We start from the raw sequence: 20,239 nt of genomic DNA on the forward strand, positions 1-20,239 counted from the left end.
TTCCCCTGAAATCAACCCTAAAGATGCCCAAGTGTATCAATGGGGGCTGGGCCAGGTTTTCCCTTACTATTTAAATAATTTGAGTGTTTATTTGGCTGGTTTGAAAGGAGAGAAGCATTCTGCAATGGGAAAAGAGGAGAAAAAATATGCATATTGATGATGATGATGATGATAATAATAATAATACAAAAAAACTTCATAGTTTCAAGATGTAGAAATGAATGGATATTGAATAGTTCACAGTTGTAGGATGTAGAAATGAATGTATATTGAATGTGAAAATTGCAATTTTTGTAAAAATGCACTGAGTTCAGCAGTTACCTGGGATTAAAGAAGGTGGGGGGGAAATGAATCTCTTAGAAGTAGGATCAAGGTTTGCCTTGGGAAACAGCAGCTACAAGCTAATGGGATTTGGAAAAGATAAACCTAAAGTTCTGTTAATACAGACAAGTGAGAAATTAAAAGAGTTAGAATTTCACAGAGACAACACAAATTGTGTCACAGTCAGCTGGAGGTAAAAATGCTCAGCATTAACCTCAGCCCCCTGGACTTCTGTTCCAGAGAGGGATTGGTACCAAACTGCTTGGTCTTCAGGAAATTTGGGTTAAGAATCTCAAACATCTCAACAGCTGTTTATTGTACGGAATCTTATACCTGAGATCTATTTCTATGTGGGGGCCTGAATATATGTTGTATTGTAAGATCTGTGTAGGTCCGAGTTGCTCCAAACGAGCTACAGCTGCAAAGTCCTTAGTTGGGCACCAGTTGTAGCTCGTGAAGAGAACTGAAATAATTAGGGGTGGGTTGAGAGCCCAGGAGGAGCCCCTGAGAAGGTGGGAAGGATTGTGGAGAATGGCCCCAGCAGAGAGGCAAGAACAACACTGCAGAGAAGATTACAACATTTCTACTTAAGCCAACGTATCTTAATTCATATTTCCTTCTTCTTTTTGCCCCCAACCTGGCCTTTTTCTCTCCCCCTCTCTTTAAAACAGCTGTCAAAAAGTTCTTTGGCAAATCCTGCCTTCAGCCAAATATTCCAGGGCCTGGAGAGAGGGAAGAAGCTCGGTGACCGCCCAATGAGGGGCTTCTTACCCCATGGCCTGGGGGGCTCCTCTGGAGGCTCCTCTGGAGGCTTCCAGGACGAGCCCCTGCAGGAGTATTTCACTGAGAGGCTGCTGGAGCTGGGGAGCTGCGAGGGCAGGAGGAGCAGCAGGAGATGCAGGGGGTTTGCAGAGAGGAACCAGAGCCGGCGCTGGGCCGGGAGGGAGAGCGGCCCTGCAGCCCAGCACAGCAGCACAGGAATGGACAGCAAGGCTCAGCAGGAGATCCACAGCATCCTAAAGGTCTACTCTGGCGACTTCTTGGAGCTTTTGACAGTGCCCATCGCCGCTCCTCTGGAAGCGTTGGTGCAGGAGAAGTGATGCTGGAGATGGTCACAGGTTGTCGTGCAGTCCTGAAGAGTTGTTCCTGTTCTGCACCACTCTCATTTATAGCTCAGTCCCCTCTGATGCAGAAAGGGGCTTGTTTTGGGATTGCTCTTGATTAACATTGCATATATTTGTTTTCAGTTATTTCCTGGAAAGAATCAGCATGATTGAGCCATAGGTGCAGTACATACATGCATGTATTAGAATACTTAAGTTGCCTTCAAAAAAGCTGATTAGTGTCAGAGGAGTAGCTTGTTTCCTGCTGTGCACTTTGTGTTAATTAATCTGAGGAAAGGCTGTTGTATTCTGCCTCTTTATTTCGCTTTTTTAAGCCCCTTGCTTTTATGATGTCACTGTGGCCTGACTAATTTATCTTCTTACTGTGACTTATTTCTGACACAGATGCAAATAGTTGATGAGAAATTACTGATTTTCAGTCATTGCCATGAAATCATGAGGTGGATCACTGCTAGAGTCTGATGCATGAAGAAGCAAACACAGACATAAGATCTACTTTTAAATATGATCTGCCATTATGGTTTTATTTGCAGACTCAAAACCCCTTGACTGAAAAACCACCGCAGGGGCAGAGAGGAAAAAATGCTGGATTTAAGTTAGAGTGATGGAATTAAGTATGAAAGAAGGCTCCTTCCCTCTTTCCTTCTGTAAATACAAGAACCACATAGGGAATTCCTAATGTAATCTGAACTTCAAATTGTTTATTGTATTTTAATGTTTATCGTGGTCATGTAAGTATAAAATGTCAGCTGCAGCTGAATCCTTTTACTATGGGAAATGTCAATGTTTAATTCCACAGTGAATATCAAACCCAAACGAAGCAATGACTTTAGGCTTCCAGAAAGATCTATTACTGCCTGTGGTATCATCAGCAATAAATTCCTCATTATAGTTGTGGTTGGAATGGATGTTTCTCTCTTTGCTTTCAGACTTGTTTTAATGTGATTTAGCAAATAAACCATGGCCCTGGCTATACCCAGCCCCATCCTGTCTGACTCCTCTCCATCACTTTTCCCTCCTTGTTCCTCTGTTTCTTCAGCCCTGGTGAAACTTGCCCCAAGTTGTCTTGTCCCTTCTGCAGGTCACATTTCCCTTCTTCCCAACACCTGCTTGCAGAAATATTTCTTCTGCATTGCCTCCTCAGCTCTTGGCCTCATGTTTGTGTTTTTCAGACTTTGAAGATACCAGGAAAGGGGAGAGCAGATTAAGGAACTTCTCACATCCCTCTGCCACTTGCCTCAGGAAACAGCCAAGAGTTTCCCCCCTAAAAAAAGGGGAAGGGAAACATGTAAGACTCATTCCACATCCTTTTCCCCATTCTGGGATCAAGATAATCTAAGAGAAGCCAGATAGGATACTGAGAGCTCTCAGTCCTTTGTGTGTGGAAGAAAACTCTAAATATTTAGGACAAATAAACTTTTCTGAATTCCCAGTTGTCTTCCTGCTGCAAACGGAGGGAGCAGCCAATTAGGTGAGATTTTCCCTTGCAGGAAAATATTTTTATTTTGAAAGATTTAAATGGAAGTCTGAAACTCATAACGTATTAGCAGATGCCATTGAAGGGATGCATCTGGTTTTCATTGTGAGCTTGCCAGAGGTTAGTTTCTCCTCCAGGAGTGGATGCACAATAATAACACGGTATTATGTGAGGGCATAATAATAACAGTGCATGAGGAACAGTATTAATGGGACACAGGCAACCTTAATTCTTTCATTTCTTAAACATGTGGCTTTTGCACACTTGGATGTGTCCTTTTGAAGTTTGGTTTTGCAAGTCATTTCCCCATCTACAAGCTTTTCAGAAAAGGGAAACTGCTTGCCTTTTTGCTCCTGATGTTTTAATGGCTGTCACAGTGTAATAACCCCAGATTAGCAGGTCTGGAGCATCCTGAGCCTCTCTGCCATTTAAATGAACAGAGGAATGTGGAGACTTGCACTGTTAGGGTGAGACTGACATTTGCTGACAGCAAAGATAAACAAAGCTCCCTTAAGAAAAAAAATTAGCAGCAAAAAGCTGCAATTAAAAAGAAACCAGAAAGCCAGGAAATTTCTTCTCTGAAGGAGTGGTGAGGCTTTGGAATGGGTTGCCCAGGGAGGGTGGTGGAATCCCTGGAAGTGTTCCAGAAATCACTTAATGCCATGGTTTAGTGGACAAGGTGGTGTTTGGTCAAACGTTTGACCTGATGATCTTGGAAGTCCTTTCCAACCTTAATGATTCTATGGTTCTGTGATTTACCCAAGCACCTGTAAATGGGTTATTCAAGATGCTCAGCCTCTTGGCAGTTCCTCTTCTCCACTCAGGACAATTCAGAGCATCAGTTTTTCAGTTTTTAACAGGCCATGGTTAAACTTTAGTTTTTACTTTTACTGAATACCAAATGTGAAACAGAATTTCAAAACTCAAAAAAATAGACTGACTTGGCAGAAACTTGTAATGTTTCCTCCCCCAGAAGGACCCCATAGACCTGAAATTTCACAGTCAGGCCCATTTATGGTATTTTTCATCTGTAAAGCACCCTGAGGAATTATAAAAAGTTGACGTGTGTCTTTTAAATTGGATTTCCTTCAAAATAGTGTCATGACTTTCCTCTGAGAAGCTGCACATCCCATGTCAGAGATAGTGGAAAAGTCTAGGAAGACTAAATCTCCCTGGAGGGAACATTTCTGGATGTTTCTGCATAGAAAAGACATGAAGTTACAGAGAAAAAAAAGCAAAACAAAACAAAAAAAAACCAAAACACCAAGAGCTGTTAAGAGAAGAAATAAAATTTCATCTCATAGCCTCTCAGATTGTTAAAACCTTGTGAAAAAATGGCTTGGGTTTGTTTGGAAAGGGATAATATGCATGACCTGAATTTGTATAGTCTATTACCTTGGGTTTTACTGAGCTTAGCTGTTGGATGTAGCTGCTTCTTTCATGCAGATAATCTGTTTTCTCAATGTTCTTCCGTGCAACTTGATGCAGACACTGCCTGCCATTAGTAGTCTCATAAAAATATTCTTTATGCCTCTTTGAAAAGTTCTTCTTTCTCCTCTTAAAGGAAAAGCAGCGCACCATCACTGTCCTGCTGGTGATTTTGCAGCCACCCTTTATCTCTGTTTCTGTGTGGAACTCTGCACAGCACCCTTGGCTGGTTGTTGTTTTCCTCCTGTAAATTTATTCTCAAAGCAGGGCCTCATAAATCAGGCAGTGCTCACTTCTCTTAAAGCAGAGCTCAGATGTTCTGCAGCTCGTGTTCCTGCTGGGATTTTGTCCCCTTCTCCCTGAATTTACCCCAAAAGCTGCAAAAGTTGTGTTGGCTGCTGGTGCAGGGGAAGGGAAGGGGAAGGGGAAGGGAAGGAAGGGGATATCAGGTGAAACACAATCTGATGAGAACAGAACCTGCTCAAAATGAGATCCAACCTCAGGCTGGGCCCCCCAATCTCTGCGGTGGGACAGAAAACACAAACCACACAAAGCCACCCAGAAGAGATGGGCTGCACCCCACCCTCATTGTAACCATCTTCAGGATCCAAAGCACCTGAGGAATCTCTGCTTGATTAGGTGCCTCATTAAAGCAAAACATATGGTTTCCATGTATTTAAATTAAGGAATTTATTAAAAAAAAAGCCAAAAAACCCAATCAAAACAGTGGTTTGATCTAAATACAGCAGCACTGTGACATTACTAGGACATTATGTACGAAGAATCCAAGCAGCCATAGAACACAGAAGCCTTTATCTTCAGTAACAATCTCAAAATGAAACTAGCTTCATCAAACAATGTTAAAGATCTCCCTGGAAAGAGAAACAAAACCAAACAGACCCTCCCCACCCCTAACCCCTTGGATATTAGAATGACTTTTTTTTTGTACAATATCAACAGCCACTAGCTCTTCTAATTGAGAACACTTGCTTTAATTTATTACAAAAATGATCTGTTGACTCAGTTATGAAAGACAACTTTTAACATTGCTTTAGAAGTGTCTGCTCCTCTTATAGACTACAGTATTAGAAGTGCTTAAAAACATTTACTCCTGGATATGCTCTTGAAATTCAATCAGAAGGATATTCTGTGTGTGTTTATATACCAAATATGATTTTTAATTTTTAAAGCAGGTGAAAAGACTAACCCTAATATGAAACTGCAATTTTACAATTTAATTATTAGTCAGATATGGGCAACCACATGATAGTTCATGAAATCTTTAGGTCTATCTACATTGCTCAGAAACACAAAATAAAGTTTTTACAGCTTTCAGCTTCAAAAGGCTAAAATGTTCAGTCTTTTAGAAGAGTGTCCAGTGTTTAAAAGAAATGCAATTGAGGGAGACCGCATTCAATACACATGAAACAACTCGTTTGAGCTTGCTAATTAACATATCCAACAGCTGCATGTGGGGTGATGAGAAAGGAAAACACATTTGCCATCCAGCCACTACCTGAGATGTTTCTTCTCTGGGAGTGAATCTTCTCTGCAGGACCACTCCAGAAATCCTGGAGCTCCCCTCTGCAGCCCACGGACCCCAGGCACTTTTGCTCTTTCTGCCTCTTTTGCTTCCAGACCCAGATCCATGTTTGGGACTTCACACAGCACCTCTCTCTGTGGGTGCCCAGGGAATCCTTTGCAGGCATGGCCAAAAAAAGCTGAACCAATGAATGTTGTTTTGCTCCCCTCCTCATAACTATTTATCTCCATTCTAAAATCAGAGGAAGTGTTTCCATGTGAATGCCACACTCACTGGCCAGCTCTTCAGCAAGAAATGAATGCTTTAAACATTTGCACTGCCACCTCTTTGTCTGCTGGAGATGTCTTACAGAAGTGCAGTTTGTTCTGTTTCAGTATCTCTAAGGAGCTAAGACAAACAAATAATAAAAGAGTCCTAATTTAGGAGAGTGTCTCACTAGTCATGTAAATAAAGAGCAGCTACACTAAGCCTACTTCATTTAAATAATAATACAAAGGCTTGATACTGATCTGGTTTATGCACAGACTCCAAAGTGCTTTCCATTGACAGACAGAGAGCATCCCTCCGTGTTTGGGAATGGGAAAACAAAATTGCACCGAGGTTTGCCCAGGGCAGTGAGGAAAAACACAGCCAGAAGAGGAATACAAACCATCGCTCCTGGCTCCAGTACATACAGCAAGGAGAATACATATGTGCCAGCAGTAATATTCATGTTAATGAATAGGCAGCAATCTGTTTAAAATTGCTTCTTTCATAAAGCCCATTTGTCGGTACAGCAGCTTAGCTGATCCAACTGCAGCAGATTGTATTTGTATTATCACAGAGACATTTGGGGGAGGTCAGCCCATAATACTGTAGCATATTGTTGGCTTTCACCTTCTTTGATGAAATTTTTTCTTTTCCCCAAAGGAAATAATTTTAAAATCCTCTGAACCAATTCCTTTATCTTTTCAGTTTTTGCATTTAAGGAAAGACAATTATTACCAGCCAGCACTTTAATATTATTTAGTACAAAAGGAAGTGTGTCCTGCCCAGCACACAGAAGAGATGTTTTTAAATGATGCAGACTTTCTCTTAACTTTAGCATGAGGGTGGTTGTAATTATTCTCCTTACTCCAAATCTTTAGTATTATTTTCAGTTAAAGGTCATATTTGTGAAAGGCTTGAGAAAGACAACTCTGGAACTTCCTGATTTCCATGGAGCCACTGAACATTTGATTCTTCCAGAATTCACTGCCAAAGGAACCTCCCTGCAGCCTGAGACAGACTGGGACCATCCCTGGGCAGGAGAGCCTTGGAGTGAGGACTTCCAGAGCTCCTGCAGGCTTCCACATGATGGAAGATGGTCCACATGCCAAGAGACAGAAAGGATGTTCCTCCAAAGAAAAATCCAGTCTTTCCAAGATTGTATGGAAATGCCTAATGAATAAACTCCTCTGCAGTAACTTCAGTGAATATGACAAATATTAACTGAACAAATCAATGATCACAACTAATTGTGGAGCAGGGGTGCAAACACCAACATCTTGTTCACAACGGAGCCCGTTCCTGTCCCATGGACGATGGTGAGGAGCAGCAGCTGTGCTCTGGGGCTGTGCATTTATTGCTCTTGCAGAACAGCCTGTGCAGGGAGCTGCTGGCTGAGGCTGGGGTGCACAGGCCTGGCTGATGCTGGGGGATTCCTGCTTGCCCCATCCAGTTCAATGTTGACCCTCAGAGGGACAACATTGTCCTTGAGCCATGGGCCAGCCCTTGTGTGTGCCACCCCCAGGTCACTGCAGGAACTCTGGCCAGCACATGGTGGCCCCAAGGAAGAAGGTGCAGCAGTGTGGTGCCACTGCACCCCTGCTGAAGATCCACACCCCGTGGGACTTCACAGCCTGTCCTCCAGAGCTCACAGCTTCTGTGTCCTCCTCACCCTGCCTGTGCTTTTACCACTAATGCAAGTTCATTTCCGGCTGGTTCTTTCAGCTGAGGCATGGCCACTGAAAAAGATCAACTGGATTTGAAATGTCAGCAAAGCATTCAAGTAGATCCTGAGGTTTGGGTGAATGACCTTAAGAATCTGTGTCTTCAAATCTGGTGCTTTACTGGGTCAGCCAAGTTTGACTCCTACTGCTGATGGCACTCCCAGCTGATGGCTGCAAATTGAGGAGGTACCAAGCTGTGTTTATGGAGAGCTGCTTTGTCTCTGAGCTGGCAGGAACCAGCAGGGCCAGGTGAACACTGAGATATTGAATTCTGCATCTCCCTAACACTCTCTTTGATCTGCACTACCTGCTTGGTTTGATTACCTTCACACCTTTCCCAGCTTCACAAGCAGGTTTTTGTTCAGAAACAACATATGAGTCATGGCCATTCTTGTGAAAAACCTCTTTTTAGATAATCCAGGTCAAGAGTGCACATCTAAGAGTTTGGTTTTTTTTTTTTCCTTCATTATTCATTTGTTTAAAAAAAGCCTCACATCCAACAGTGAGAAAAAAATGCTACAAGACTCAAGTGAACCTTGAGACACTGTAGGAAATGAATAGCAAACACCTGACTCATGAAAGTCTGTCAACTAATTAGTGTTCATCAGACTCCTCAACAAAGATTTAAAAATAAAAGGCATGCTTGCATAATTCAGGATCAGATTGCAAACGATTTCTGATTCTTAAAAAGAGCTAAGTTTGCTCATCTGTCTATTTAAAACAAGCAACCAGATCTGAGCATATGCATTTTTTGGAAAGAATTTGGATGCTAACTGAAGAGGAGATAAAGAAAATTAATCAGTCTGGAAAGCTATTACAGAACTACTCCTTTCTACTTCTTTGTTACCTGCAAACCCACCTCAAAATTCACCTGGACTCAAAATACTAAAAATCTTATTGCAAATGCTCTCCAAAGTTGTATGACAAAATTGTAAATTTTTTTTCTCAGAGTTCCCAGTGGTTTTTAAATTTGATTCCATGGAGCCAATGCCAAATGCCTGTGGAAGCCTGGCTGTGCAGGGCACTGCCTGGACAGGGTTTCAGCCCTGAGTTCTGGGCCCAAACTGCACCTGGTCACACTATGGAAGTGCAAGGACTGTGCTTTTACTCCAGCTCTGAGTGCAAGGTAAGCTGAAAAAATAATAAAAATCATCTCAACAAAAATAAGAAGGAATAAACAAGAAATCCTGCAGGTTTTGTTGTTGTATGCAAACCACGACAAGGAGATCCCTAGGACTGGTCATTAGCACTTCTGATGGATTTTAAACTTTCCAGGGCTGGGGGCTGCAAAGTTCTGCTGCCCCAGCATGGTAATACTGTTTGTAGAGACACTGCAGGGAGGAAATCTCTGTCTGCTGGTGGTGTTTTGTGTCTCTCCCCTTCCTCTCTCACTGCTCCAAGGAGGTGGGATTCAGAGGGGCTCCATCCCAGGCTTGATGCCTCCAGGTGCACAGCAGCATCCTTCTTCCATGCCATGAGAACTCAGGGTACCCAGCCCTAGCATCACACCCTGCAGGTACCCAGGGAGAATGAATGCTCTCACCCTTCCAGGACTCTGCCAGAGCCCCAGAGCTGCTGAGTGAGCACTGTCCTGCCTGAGAGGACAGCAGGACAAGGCACAAATGCTGTCCCTAAAATGTCATCCACCACAGGGTAAGGCTGGGAGCATCTAAAAGGTATAACCAACATTTGCAGTTTGTTCACCAGCTTTCAGTAAGGGATTGGCTGGTATTTCTCAATACTGGGAAATGGTGAAGAATGAAGATTTGAGTCTTCACATGCCAAATTAGCAACATCTCTAAAATCCTGCATCTTCTATAAGATCTGCAATGCCACCATCTGACATGGGAGAATGGTTGAAGCCTCGTCTCCCTGTCTTGACTCTTCTCTGTCAGCTGCTCTATGCAAGTCCCTGTTCTGTCCCTCTGTCTCACAGCTTCAAGCTGCTTTGCTATGTCATTCCTGTGTGTTTCTCACTCAGGGATTTGCCACCACCAACCTTCATCCTTTTCCCCCTCAGCACTGGCCACACAGAACATGCACGTGGCAGTCTAATGAATTTTGGCTATTAACACTCCCACTGGAACATCACTTCCTTGGACCCTGGGGTAGCTCCACTGCTGGCTAACAGGATTTTAAACACACCAGGGTGGCTTTCAGATGCTCCTGATGACCCAAAGGTTTAAACAATTCAGGATAGTCTAGCCAACATTGTAAGGAGTATGGGGAACCAACACACCCTACAGAACACTTTGGGCTGCAGTTGTGGGCACAAAGGATTTCCAGTTCCTGTGGAAGGGAAATTACCCTATTTTTTGGCCCGGTGTTCTTAACAATAAGAGTGAAATACTTGAGAAGAGCCTGATTCTGATGCCTGAGGTACTGCTACTGATCCTGCCTGATCGGCTCATCCTAGTGGGGCAGAGTTTTTGTCAGTGGTTAAAGGATCCTGGACAAAGAATGATGGAGCTGGGAGTGGGAGTTATTATTTCATGCTGGCATTTCATTCAGTTGAGGATCTAATTGAGGGGATGTGTCAGGGGGTGTTTGCATGACACAGGGCAGTATTTTAAGTGCAGGCACAGACTGTGGGTTCTGCTACTGCCCCAAAGCAGCTCAGATCCCACCCTGAGCCTCCACAGCTCAGCCCCACAAAGCTGTCACAAATCTCATGGCTGGCACAAGCCAGACTGCTGAACTTCCCTCCTGCTGCCTTTGATGTGGGCAGCTGTGCAAAGACCTTGGGCTTTTGACTGCAGCATGGAGAACACTTGGAGTTCTGCTCTCCTTTCAGCAGGTGCAGGTTTGAAGTCCTAGAAAAAGAAATGGACATTTGCTATCCTGGTCACCTCTCCCTCAGCTTTGTTCTGCCTGTTGCTAGAAACAGCACAAACACTAGTGAAGGAAAAGAGCTTAAAACAGGGCTCCCTGTCTAACTAAAAAGCCTTTGATGGAGCAACAACACAAGTGCAAATCTCAGCTGTGCTGGTCCCAAGACATCACAAACCATCAGCATAGCAAGTAGCATTTTTGAATGCATCAAAATCTTGTCTTTTAGCATTTAATGCGAGACATTACAAACTAATGAAGAGGAGAAATGTATGCAGTGTTGCTGTAAACCAAATATACAGATGTAAAATAATTAAGAATAAACTGTTCCATAAAAATGCATGTCAATAAACCCCCGTGTGATAAAGTGATTTATGAAGAATTTTCTAGAATTGCTAAAAAGAATGATTTCTCGTTTGAGGCTCTGGAAGTCTTGAGTCACATTTTGTTTCTTTTAAAAAAATGTCTTAAAACACATGGCTTTACAGCTGCTGCTTGGAAAATATACACCTCCAAAGTCTGACTTTCATTTAAATACAAATGTACAAAATGTAAACTGAGACAATAGAGAAATTTACAAAACTTTTCTTTAAAAATAATAAAGACAAAATTCAGTTCTAGTATGATGCTATTTAAATACGTGCAAGTAGTCATGTTCATTGAATTTCTATTGCAATGTTCTAAAGAGACAAATTTGATTCACACAGTCTTGAGTGCCACCTCCAAAAACAGACCTGAGTGGAAATTTCTTCTTAAAATGTGAGGCTCCACTGGAAGGAATGGATAGAAAATCTCCATTTTGGGAGATCCAGATTTTCTTTCTTTTCACTCAACGGTGGAGGCTCCCTCATCCACAGAAGCTCCAGAGATTATAGTGGAAGGATGCAACATGTTGTTTCATGGGACTGAGCTGGAACTAGCTGCTTCCAGTGGAGTTTGAACTTACGTGATTTGAATTTATGTGATGATTTAAACTGGCCTTTGAATTTGGAGAACTCTTTGAATTGTTCTGATGCTGTAGGAAGAGGAAGAAAATGACAATTAGATTTCCATAATATGCTATGGTTTTATTTTTAATCCAGCATCTTTCATTTTATGATACTGGCTGGGCTGCAGGATTCTTGCTTGAAGATCTTCAGATGGAAAATATTCTTCATTTTCCTACCTGTAGTCTCTCTAGGTCAGCAGAACCATGGCAGTTCTTGAGCAATGCAGCAAAGACGATTCACTCCAGCTCCAGGAGCCAAATCAATTCACTGCAAAATGTCAGTATCTGCTAAATCTGACTAATACAGAGGGTACCTGCCAATGCTCAGGCATGGCTTTAACCCTACAGAAATAGCCCAGTCTAAGAATGTTATTGACATTTGCAAGTGGTGCCATGGTGTCTCATGAAAGCTGCACATCATTTTTTATCCAGGCTGCTCTCTTCTTTATTATCTTGCTTTCCTCCCTCAAAATGTGCATTTGCCTTTTTTTTTTTTTTTTAAACACATAAATCAAGGATTTTCACAAGGAACTTCTTAAAGGCTATTTCAGCATACCACTGAAAAACAGGTTGGGTGAGAAGTTTTCAACTGCTGGGAACAAAACTCATGGGCAACAATGGAACTGCTGGTGGCAAAAATCACACAGGGTAGATGAAAAACTTGGGATATGGAGGAAAATGTGAGAGCCAGCCCTCTCTAAGATGCTCTGCTTTTCTCCTAGCACAAATATCACCAGAACAGGGCTGAAAAAAGGTATCTACAGGAGTTTCCTGGTCTTAGTCATAAAAGATCTCACCTGTCGCTTAAATATTCTCTGTAGCAATCCTTTCTTGGGTGGCTCTGGGGGGTAGCTTTTGTTTAGGTCTGGTGAAATAGTACCATTTGGTCCAAATACATTCAGCTCCTTGAAGCACTCTGTTTCTATCATCTAATGGAATATATAGAGAGAGAGAAAAAAAAGGGAATTATTCATCTGCACTAAATAAATTCCAGTAGTGCTAGGTTCTTCAAAGTCAGCAGTGTGTGAGGAGAGTTAACAGTTGGATTCCTGCTGGTGTATTTGAGAGTATGAAAAGCAGAGGCTGAGTCTGCTCTGTGTGTTTGCACATCAGGCTTGTCAGAAGCTGCCCCACAAGACTTTCTGTTCTTTCCTCCAGCATTGCAGAGAATACCAGGCAGAGACAGGCACACTTACAAAATCCCAGTTATTAGCAGCCCTCTGCCCAAGTGGATCTGCTGTTTGATGCAGAGCTGGATTCTGAAATCCACTGTTGGCTGTGTTTGGATACCAAGCAGAGACAAAGACCCAGACATGGGAATGCTGGAGGAGCTCAGGGTGCAGGGTGAATGCTGCAGACAGTGGGTGACAGCAGGGTCACCAGAGGAGGATCCTTAAGGATTTCCAGCTGAGCCACAGAAGGGGCTGAGAGCTGCCCAAACACCTCTGCAGAAACCCAGGAGGAGGAAGTACAGTAGGATCCTTGCCAATTCACACAAGCACACAGAGCCAACAGATACAGTCACCTGAACCTGACATCTGTGCTACATTACAGATCTTGAAAGAGGCCATTTGTAACTCATGAAAGCATTAGAGTCTGGCAAGTTGTCCAGTAGCTATATATTACTGGAACATAGAGCTCCCCTTAAATCGTCTGTGTTACGGGCTTTATTGCAGTAATTTTGCTATGATACATCCTTACCTCATTTTGCCATGGAATAGACACCGATCCTGTGGAAAACTTGGAATAGAAATCGTCATCTGTTTGGTCCAGGTTAACTCCTTTCACTGTGGAGAACTGCTCAATGTCTAACACATCCTTGCAGTACACTGCTCTGGGCTATGTCAGCAGAAAAAAAAAGGAGAAATGACAAGAGGAAAAATATTTCTGAGTCGGACCATGTGCTTTCATTCACAGATTCAGTCAAGTGAGAATGTCTAACAAGTGTGTGTCTGCATCCTCCTTCTCCAGGCTTGCTCTGCCTGCATGTTTATCATCAAAGGCTGACTTCACTTTAAGCACATTAAGCTTCCTATTCCAAAGTCCTCAAAGCATCAGTCAAAGGGGGTTTTAGTCATCCATGTACCATCTGGTTAAGAGGTGAGGGGAAAAGGACAGAAAGAGCCAGAAAAGAAAAATGGAACCCTTCAGCAGTCTTTTCATTTAGAGAGGGAACAACAGAAAACCAGAATGTTTACCAGTGGCACACTGAGAGAGCCCAGGAAAGAGGCCTCAGATAGAAAGTGCCCTCCTGCCCAGATAGCTGTGGAGTTTGCAGCTTGGAAGTTTAAAGGAATGCATCCTAATTGCTAAAGAAAACAGAGGAGGTTTGGCACTTTTCCATTGTTTTTATTAATAGCTCAGCTGCTGGAAGCTGCCCAGAATTACCTCTATTAACTCTTTTAACTCGGCTGCATTTCTTCAAAGGAACAGTCAAATGGCTTTGCCTTTTTGAACCACTCAGTTTTCAGGGATGACAGAGACAAAGCTCTCTGCAGTGATGGAACTTTCAGCTCTATATTTCAGCAGTCAGCCCCAGGGAGCAGAAAGATCCATCAGTGGCTGCCTGTCACAGGCAGAGTGTGTGCCCAGGGATCTCCCACCCTTTGGTGTGCAGGGATCACTGAGGGGTGGCTTGTGGGACCAGCCTGGAGCCCAGCCCATGTGCAATCCTGCTGTCTGTCCCTGCTACCAGGACTGCACAGCCAGGGTGTGCAGCACTTTATTGATCTGGTTCTCAGCACTGTGACCAAACAAATTGACCTAATTCCTGACAGAAGTCCTGTTTGCTGGAGGCTGTATCCCTCTGCATTCCTGACAGCTGCAATCCAATTTTTGTAGAAGAGGATGGAGAGACATGGTTTGGACAACAACTTCTGCCATTGGCTATATAGCTTTGGGTGATTCAGCTGACTACAATAAAGACTGGGAGATCTATGGATGAAGTGCCAAATAAATTAAATTAGGGGCAGCTCTCGAGCTCCCAATAAAGAGCCATAAAAATTTATGTGCCTTTGCTTTTGCAAATATGTCCCTAAGAGGTGCCTTCTAGGCCTTACGTGCCGCAGTTTTTATGCACTCTGGCGGATTCCAAATTTGAGCCCAGAATTTTATAATTTTCTACATCAGAAAGAAATAGTAGCTTGTCTCTTATTTCTTCCCACTAAAGCAGGTCGTAACACCACGGGCTAATTGGCAGGAATAACTAGGCTGCATAGTAAAATGTAAAGCAAAACCAGAGCAACTAAAGTAAACTTTTGTAGCGTTCAAACCACTTTGGTTTGGTTGAGCCTGCAGCAAGGGGAATGGGAGCTGCCAAGATGTTACTTTCTTTAATATGTTAAAATGGCAGTGTTTACTCAGAACCATATGGGGACTTTAAGGATAGAAGCTCCAGCCAGAAAGAGAGCCCTGCAGGAGGGAAATAATCAGATAACTCTGCGCACTGGGCTAGAAACCGATACCACAAAAGGGTGGAAAAAGTTTTGTTGTTGCCAGTGCAACAAAGCCTTTCAGTATGTGTGAGCCTGGTGTGTAAATCTGGGCAAGGACTCAGTGTTGGGTTCTGTGCCCCAAAATGAGAGAGAAAGAGAGATCCAAATGCTCTCTAAGGTCCAAGTCACCCTCTCTGCTTGAGGTGACACTTGATGCTGAGCCTGGCTCAGATCTCTGCAGCAAATGACTGTTCTCATGATGATCCAGCTCCACAGAGCCCTGGACTTTGCATTTCTGGTTTCACCTCTATAAACCTGCATGCACACATTTGGCTTTCACTGCTGATTGTCCCAAGCACCACCCGGTTCTGAGCACACTTATTTTCACAGTAATGCCATGGATAAGGGCTCCCAGTGCTCCAGTGCCGTACAGGAACGCTGTGGTAAAAGCAGTGGGAATGGATCAAGCCCCAGGTTACATCTCCATGCCAACAGAGCCCTCTCTCCTCTTCCTCCCAGGCTCCCCACTCCAGCCCCACCACTCATCACACCTTCCTGGGGTAGCTCCCCGTGCAGAGAGCGATGACAGCCCTGAGAGAGAGAAGCTATTTTAGAAACAAACCTCTTAAAAGAGGCCACTGGGGGTCCTTGCTGTTGTACTTACATCAGGCACGAAGGGAGGATCCAGCATTCCTGCTTCTAACCGCTTGAAATTCATGCTCTTGAAAAAGGGGTGTCTCTTCACCTCTGCTGCCCCTTCCCCCTGACATCCCAGCCGCTGCTTCACGTCTTTGGTGAGGAGCTGAAACGTGCCAACAGGAAGGGGGAGGCTGTCAGAAAAGCAAGAGCTCCACAAAGATATTTTTATCTCCACTTGTTGTTGAATGTGCCCATAGGGATGTACAGAGGGGAGTTGCAACTGCTGTTGCTTAAAAGCTGGAGTTAAATGGATTAGGATTGCACTGTTCTACATGCTGGTGAAATCCTCAGAAAATCACCTGCTGTAAAGTGTTTACAGTCAAAATAGAGACCATTTCTTTTGCCTGCTTTCAGCGAACACTTTCAAGAGGAGACCTACATATCCTAGTAACACATAAAGATTTTACTTTCTTATATGTTATTTACATATAAAGATGCACATTCATAAGTTCCATGTGCTTTGTCTCAGTTCTTTTTGTTTTGCTTTTTTTTATGTTTGTAAGAATAATTTTCCCTCAGAAGAACAGGTGCTTAGGAAAAACCAAAAATACCAAACTGCATTTCCCTCACCCATTGCACTACATTCCAGAGCATCACATGGCAAACTGAACCACCCCTTTACAGCCATGGGGAGTTCCATCCATGGGGCCAGTGCCCAGTAATTATCCTCAGTTCTGCCTTGTTTGTTTTCAGAGAAGGGCAGTGCACAACCTCTACCTGCTACAGAGAGTCCTGCCTGTTTCCTGGGTACCCATAATGGAGCAATGCCCACCAAAGTGAACTCAGCATCTTTGCTCTATCAGATAAGCAAGTCCATGAACAGAAACACCGTGATAAATATACAGGAGAGATTCAACAGGGGAGGGTCAACAGCACCTTCCAGTGCAGGAGAGCTGGAGAGGGACCTTGGATAGAGGCATGTCACAAACAGACAACAGGGAATGGCTTTAAACTGAAGGGATATATACAGGGATATATATACAATATGATATATATACAGGAGAGACTCAATAGCACCTTCCAGTGCAAGAGAGCTGGAGAGGGACCTTGGATAAGGGCAACTCACAAATAGACAAAGGGGAATGGCTTTAAATGAGGGATGGCAGGTTTAGATAGGATATTAGGAAGAGATTCTTCCCTGAGGGTGATGAGGTCCTAGCACAGGTTCCCAGAGAAGCTGTGGCTGCCCTGGATCCCTGGAAGCACCCAGCTCCAGGTTGGACAGGGATTGGAGCACTCTGCTCCAGAGGAAGGCGTCCCTGCCATGGCAGAGGGTTAGACTGGACAGTATTAAGGATCCCTCCGAGACAAACCTTCCTGCGGTCCCTGGGTGATGCTGAGCCGCTCGGGCGGTGCCGCCGGGAGGCAGCAGAGGAAAGGGCACGGCAGGGAGCGCTGCCCGGGGACGGGGGACGGAGAATGGGGCACGGCAGGGAGCGCTGCCCGGGGACGGGGAACGGGGCACGGCAGGGAGCGCTTCCCGGGACGGGGCTGCTCCGGGGGATAGGGATGGGAGCGCTGCCGCCGCTCCTCCGCCGCTGGCCCCGGCGTTATTGGCCCGCAGCCGGGCCAGAAGCAGCGCTCAGCCCTGCCCGGGTGGGCTGTGCTCGGTGATGGCACCGAGAGCATCAGCAAAGCATCAGCAAAGCCCGGCGGGGCTCGGCGGCAGGCGGGACAGGGGCAAGGGCTGGGTTGGGCTCTCTGAGCCCGGGCAGGCACCGGGAGCACCCCCGGGAGATCCCCGGGACGGTCCCAGCTGCGGGTGAAGGGATGCCGACACCTTTGGGAAGGCTGGGGAGGATCCCGTGCTCTCGGGTGCATCCCTGCAGGAGCAGGAGCGGGAGCCAGGCGGGTTTTCCGCTAGGGCAAGGCTGCCTGGGGATGCTGATCGTGTGCCCAGCTCGGGGTTTGTGTGCCTAGATCAGGGTTTGTGTGCCCAGCTCAGGGTTTGTGTGCCCAGAGCAGGGTTTGTGTGCCCAGCTCAGGGTTTGTGTGCCCAGATCAGGATTTGTGCGCCCGAGCACGTTCTGCCTCAGCCACGAGGCAGCAGCCCAGCTCAGCTGCCTCATCTCACCAACAGGGAACGTGGAACTTGTTTGTTGCTAATGTCATGTTCTGCTCTTTCCTCTGGTGCCTGGCTGGAGCTGGGGTTTCTTGTCTCTGTCATGGGTTTACAGTGTCACAGCTCTTCAGGCCTTGCTACCACTGGGCGTTTTTACCACCTGGGCATTGGTGGTTTTCTGATCTGACTTCCAAACGCCACCCCAGTTCTGTTTCTGTGCTGCTGGGGGCCTCATTTCCAGCCTGAGATGGCAAATGGCTTTGGCAATCCGTGTGCCCCACGGTGCAGAGGCAGCAGCCAGGCCAGAAATGATGCTGAAGGGACTTGTAGACATTTTCTGCTCAGGTCTTTCTGCCCCAGCAGCAGTAGCAGGAGACTGAATGGTCAGAGGAATGGGTTTAAAGCCACTGCTGCTGGCCACAGCAGCAATGTTCAGCTTCCAAACAGCAACAGCCCTTTCTTCCCCACACTTTGCCTCTGATGCTGCCAAGCTGGTGACATCTGGGCTGACAGATCACAACTGGCTGATCCAAAATTGTAAAAAGACTTGAGGAAACATCTGTATGCCCTGTCATTCCCTGAGCAGAGAGATTCACATGATACTGTACCACATCCATCTGACTCACTGCAAAAGATCTGTCTCAGAGCACTTCTCTGGACTTTGCTTCCTCTGCTAGAAGGAAAGAGGGATGCTTTGCTTTCAAATAATTGCATTAGACTTTGAGTTCTCATGGTCCTGAGACTAGGATTTTTGTTGTGAGGAGTTTTTTGGGGTTGTCTCTGGGTTGTTTTAGTTTTTTTGGTTTTTTAAAATCTCAACAGTTTTATGCTCTAGCCTATTGAAGATGATTGCTTTGGAATTTCCAATCAGAATCAGGTTTATTCTATTCTGGTTGGGCAAAGAAATCAAAAGTTCTTTTAGTCTTTTATTCTCGTGTCAATAGGACTTTCCTGACAGTTGTAAAGAAGAATATGAAAGCAGAAAGACCATTTTTAGTACCCGTGGCTCTGGAATACTTTTGGAAATGATACCTTGGACCTTTGAGGAACAGCTGAGGAGCAAGTGGTGGAAGGAAGGGACAGATTTGCACCTTCCTGGAGATGATACAGGAGAGCTCTGCAGTCTCTGCCCTCAAGTCAGCTCTGAAGGGATGAAAAGGGGGTTATTTCCCATCTCTGGAGTCTGGATTCTGGGCTCAGTGGGGAGACCAGGCTGATGTGTGAATTTGCCCTTGTCAGGCTGTAGGATGTTTGGAGTGTGCGGTCAGAGAAAAGGGTAGCTGAGGACAGAAAAAGCTGCCTGGGGATTCCTGGGTTCCTCCATGACAAACAAGGGAGTATTCAGTAACTTCAGATGCAAGAAGGAAGTTTCTGGAGCATGAATGCAGTTGGTTGTGGGTGGCTTGGCCACTGCTGGCTGGAAGACACAAAAGGGAACAGGCCACTGGGAATAGGCTGGGGCTGAAAGAACAGGGAGAGGAGAGGGTTCTCCTGCAAAACCCTGCTGCAGGGCAGCTGCAGTCTCCTGAGAGTCCCAGGAGAGGCACAATGGAGAAAAAGGCTAGAAATAAATGGAACTTGAAAAGCTGTAGATGGAGCCAGCTCTAGAGATGGCAACAGGTGAAACCAGACATTCTTCCTGGCTTCTGTTGCGGATATCAAGACACAGCATGGATTAGAATATTTTCCAGAAGGGAGAATCCTTCCTTTCACCAAGGAATTATTAGTCTTCCACCATTTCCTGCTGCCCCAGAAGCTTTCTGCAATAATGAATCCATTCAAGAGCCTGAAATATGCATCCCATTTGGGAATGTGACATGGAAAAGAAAATGGAGATAACAACAGTATGTTATAAGTCATCTCTACACTTTTGTTTAATTCAGCTTCAAAGGTTTTGTTTAATTTGAATAGAGAGCAGAACAAAAGCAACTCCATCAGGCTGATGACAAGCCCTCCTGGGACAGCAGTGCAAGGGACCCCATCAAATGTAATTTAAATGTAATTTTACAGTGGAGCCTGCAGATAATTCACAGTTTCAAACCTGGAGATGGCCTGGGCCACCCAACCATGCATGAAGCTAATGCCAAAGAGCAGAGCTGTGAGTTCTGGTAAAAAAAACTCCAGTTGACACTGGACATTTAGGGTTTAGTCTGCAGAGTTCATGGGCAGAGCATGACTAGAACAGGACTTTCAAAGAGAGTCTTGAGTAGCAGCAGTAAAGTTCCATCAAGATCTTGATACAAAGAGCTCTCTGATACTTTTATGTCACTCATCTGATCCCCACTGGGGATTCAAACTCTGCAATGTCTGAGACTTTTTTCCATGACTTTGTTTTGCTTCCTTTACAAAAAGAAACAACTGTTG

At 44.7% G+C, this 20,239-nt stretch overlaps 1 protein-coding gene and 1 long non-coding RNA gene across 3 annotated transcripts in view; one reads left to right on the plus strand and one right to left on the minus strand.

Annotated features, from left to right (window-relative positions):
- Positions 1–817: 817 nt before the first annotated feature.
- Positions 818–2,349, plus strand: LOC135449627 (uncharacterized). The gene is made up of 2 exons (XR_010440786.1): positions 818–869; positions 993–2,349. It is a non-coding gene; the product is annotated as an uncharacterized LOC135449627 (long non-coding RNA).
- A 2,681-nt stretch (positions 2,350–5,030) lies between these two features.
- Positions 5,031–20,239, minus strand: part of GRK5 (G protein-coupled receptor kinase 5) — a 153,248-nt gene continuing 138,039 nt past the window's right edge. For both annotated transcript variants that reach the window (XM_064716289.1, XM_064716290.1), the window contains 4 exons: positions 15,779–15,916; positions 13,382–13,519; positions 12,478–12,609; positions 5,031–11,707 (listed from right to left, as the gene is read on the minus strand). In XM_064716289.1, the coding sequence (XP_064572359.1) occupies positions 11,609–11,707; positions 12,478–12,609; positions 13,382–13,519; positions 15,779–15,916 (507 nt within the window). In that variant the 3' untranslated portion in view covers positions 5,031–11,608. The remainder of the gene's footprint in view (positions 11,708–12,477; positions 12,610–13,381; positions 13,520–15,778; positions 15,917–20,239) is intronic.

Source organism: Zonotrichia leucophrys, chromosome 6 (genome assembly GCF_028769735.1).
Source record: "Zonotrichia leucophrys gambelii isolate GWCS_2022_RI chromosome 6, RI_Zleu_2.0, whole genome shotgun sequence".
NCBI classification, from domain to species: Eukaryota; Metazoa; Chordata; class Aves; order Passeriformes; family Passerellidae; genus Zonotrichia; species Zonotrichia leucophrys.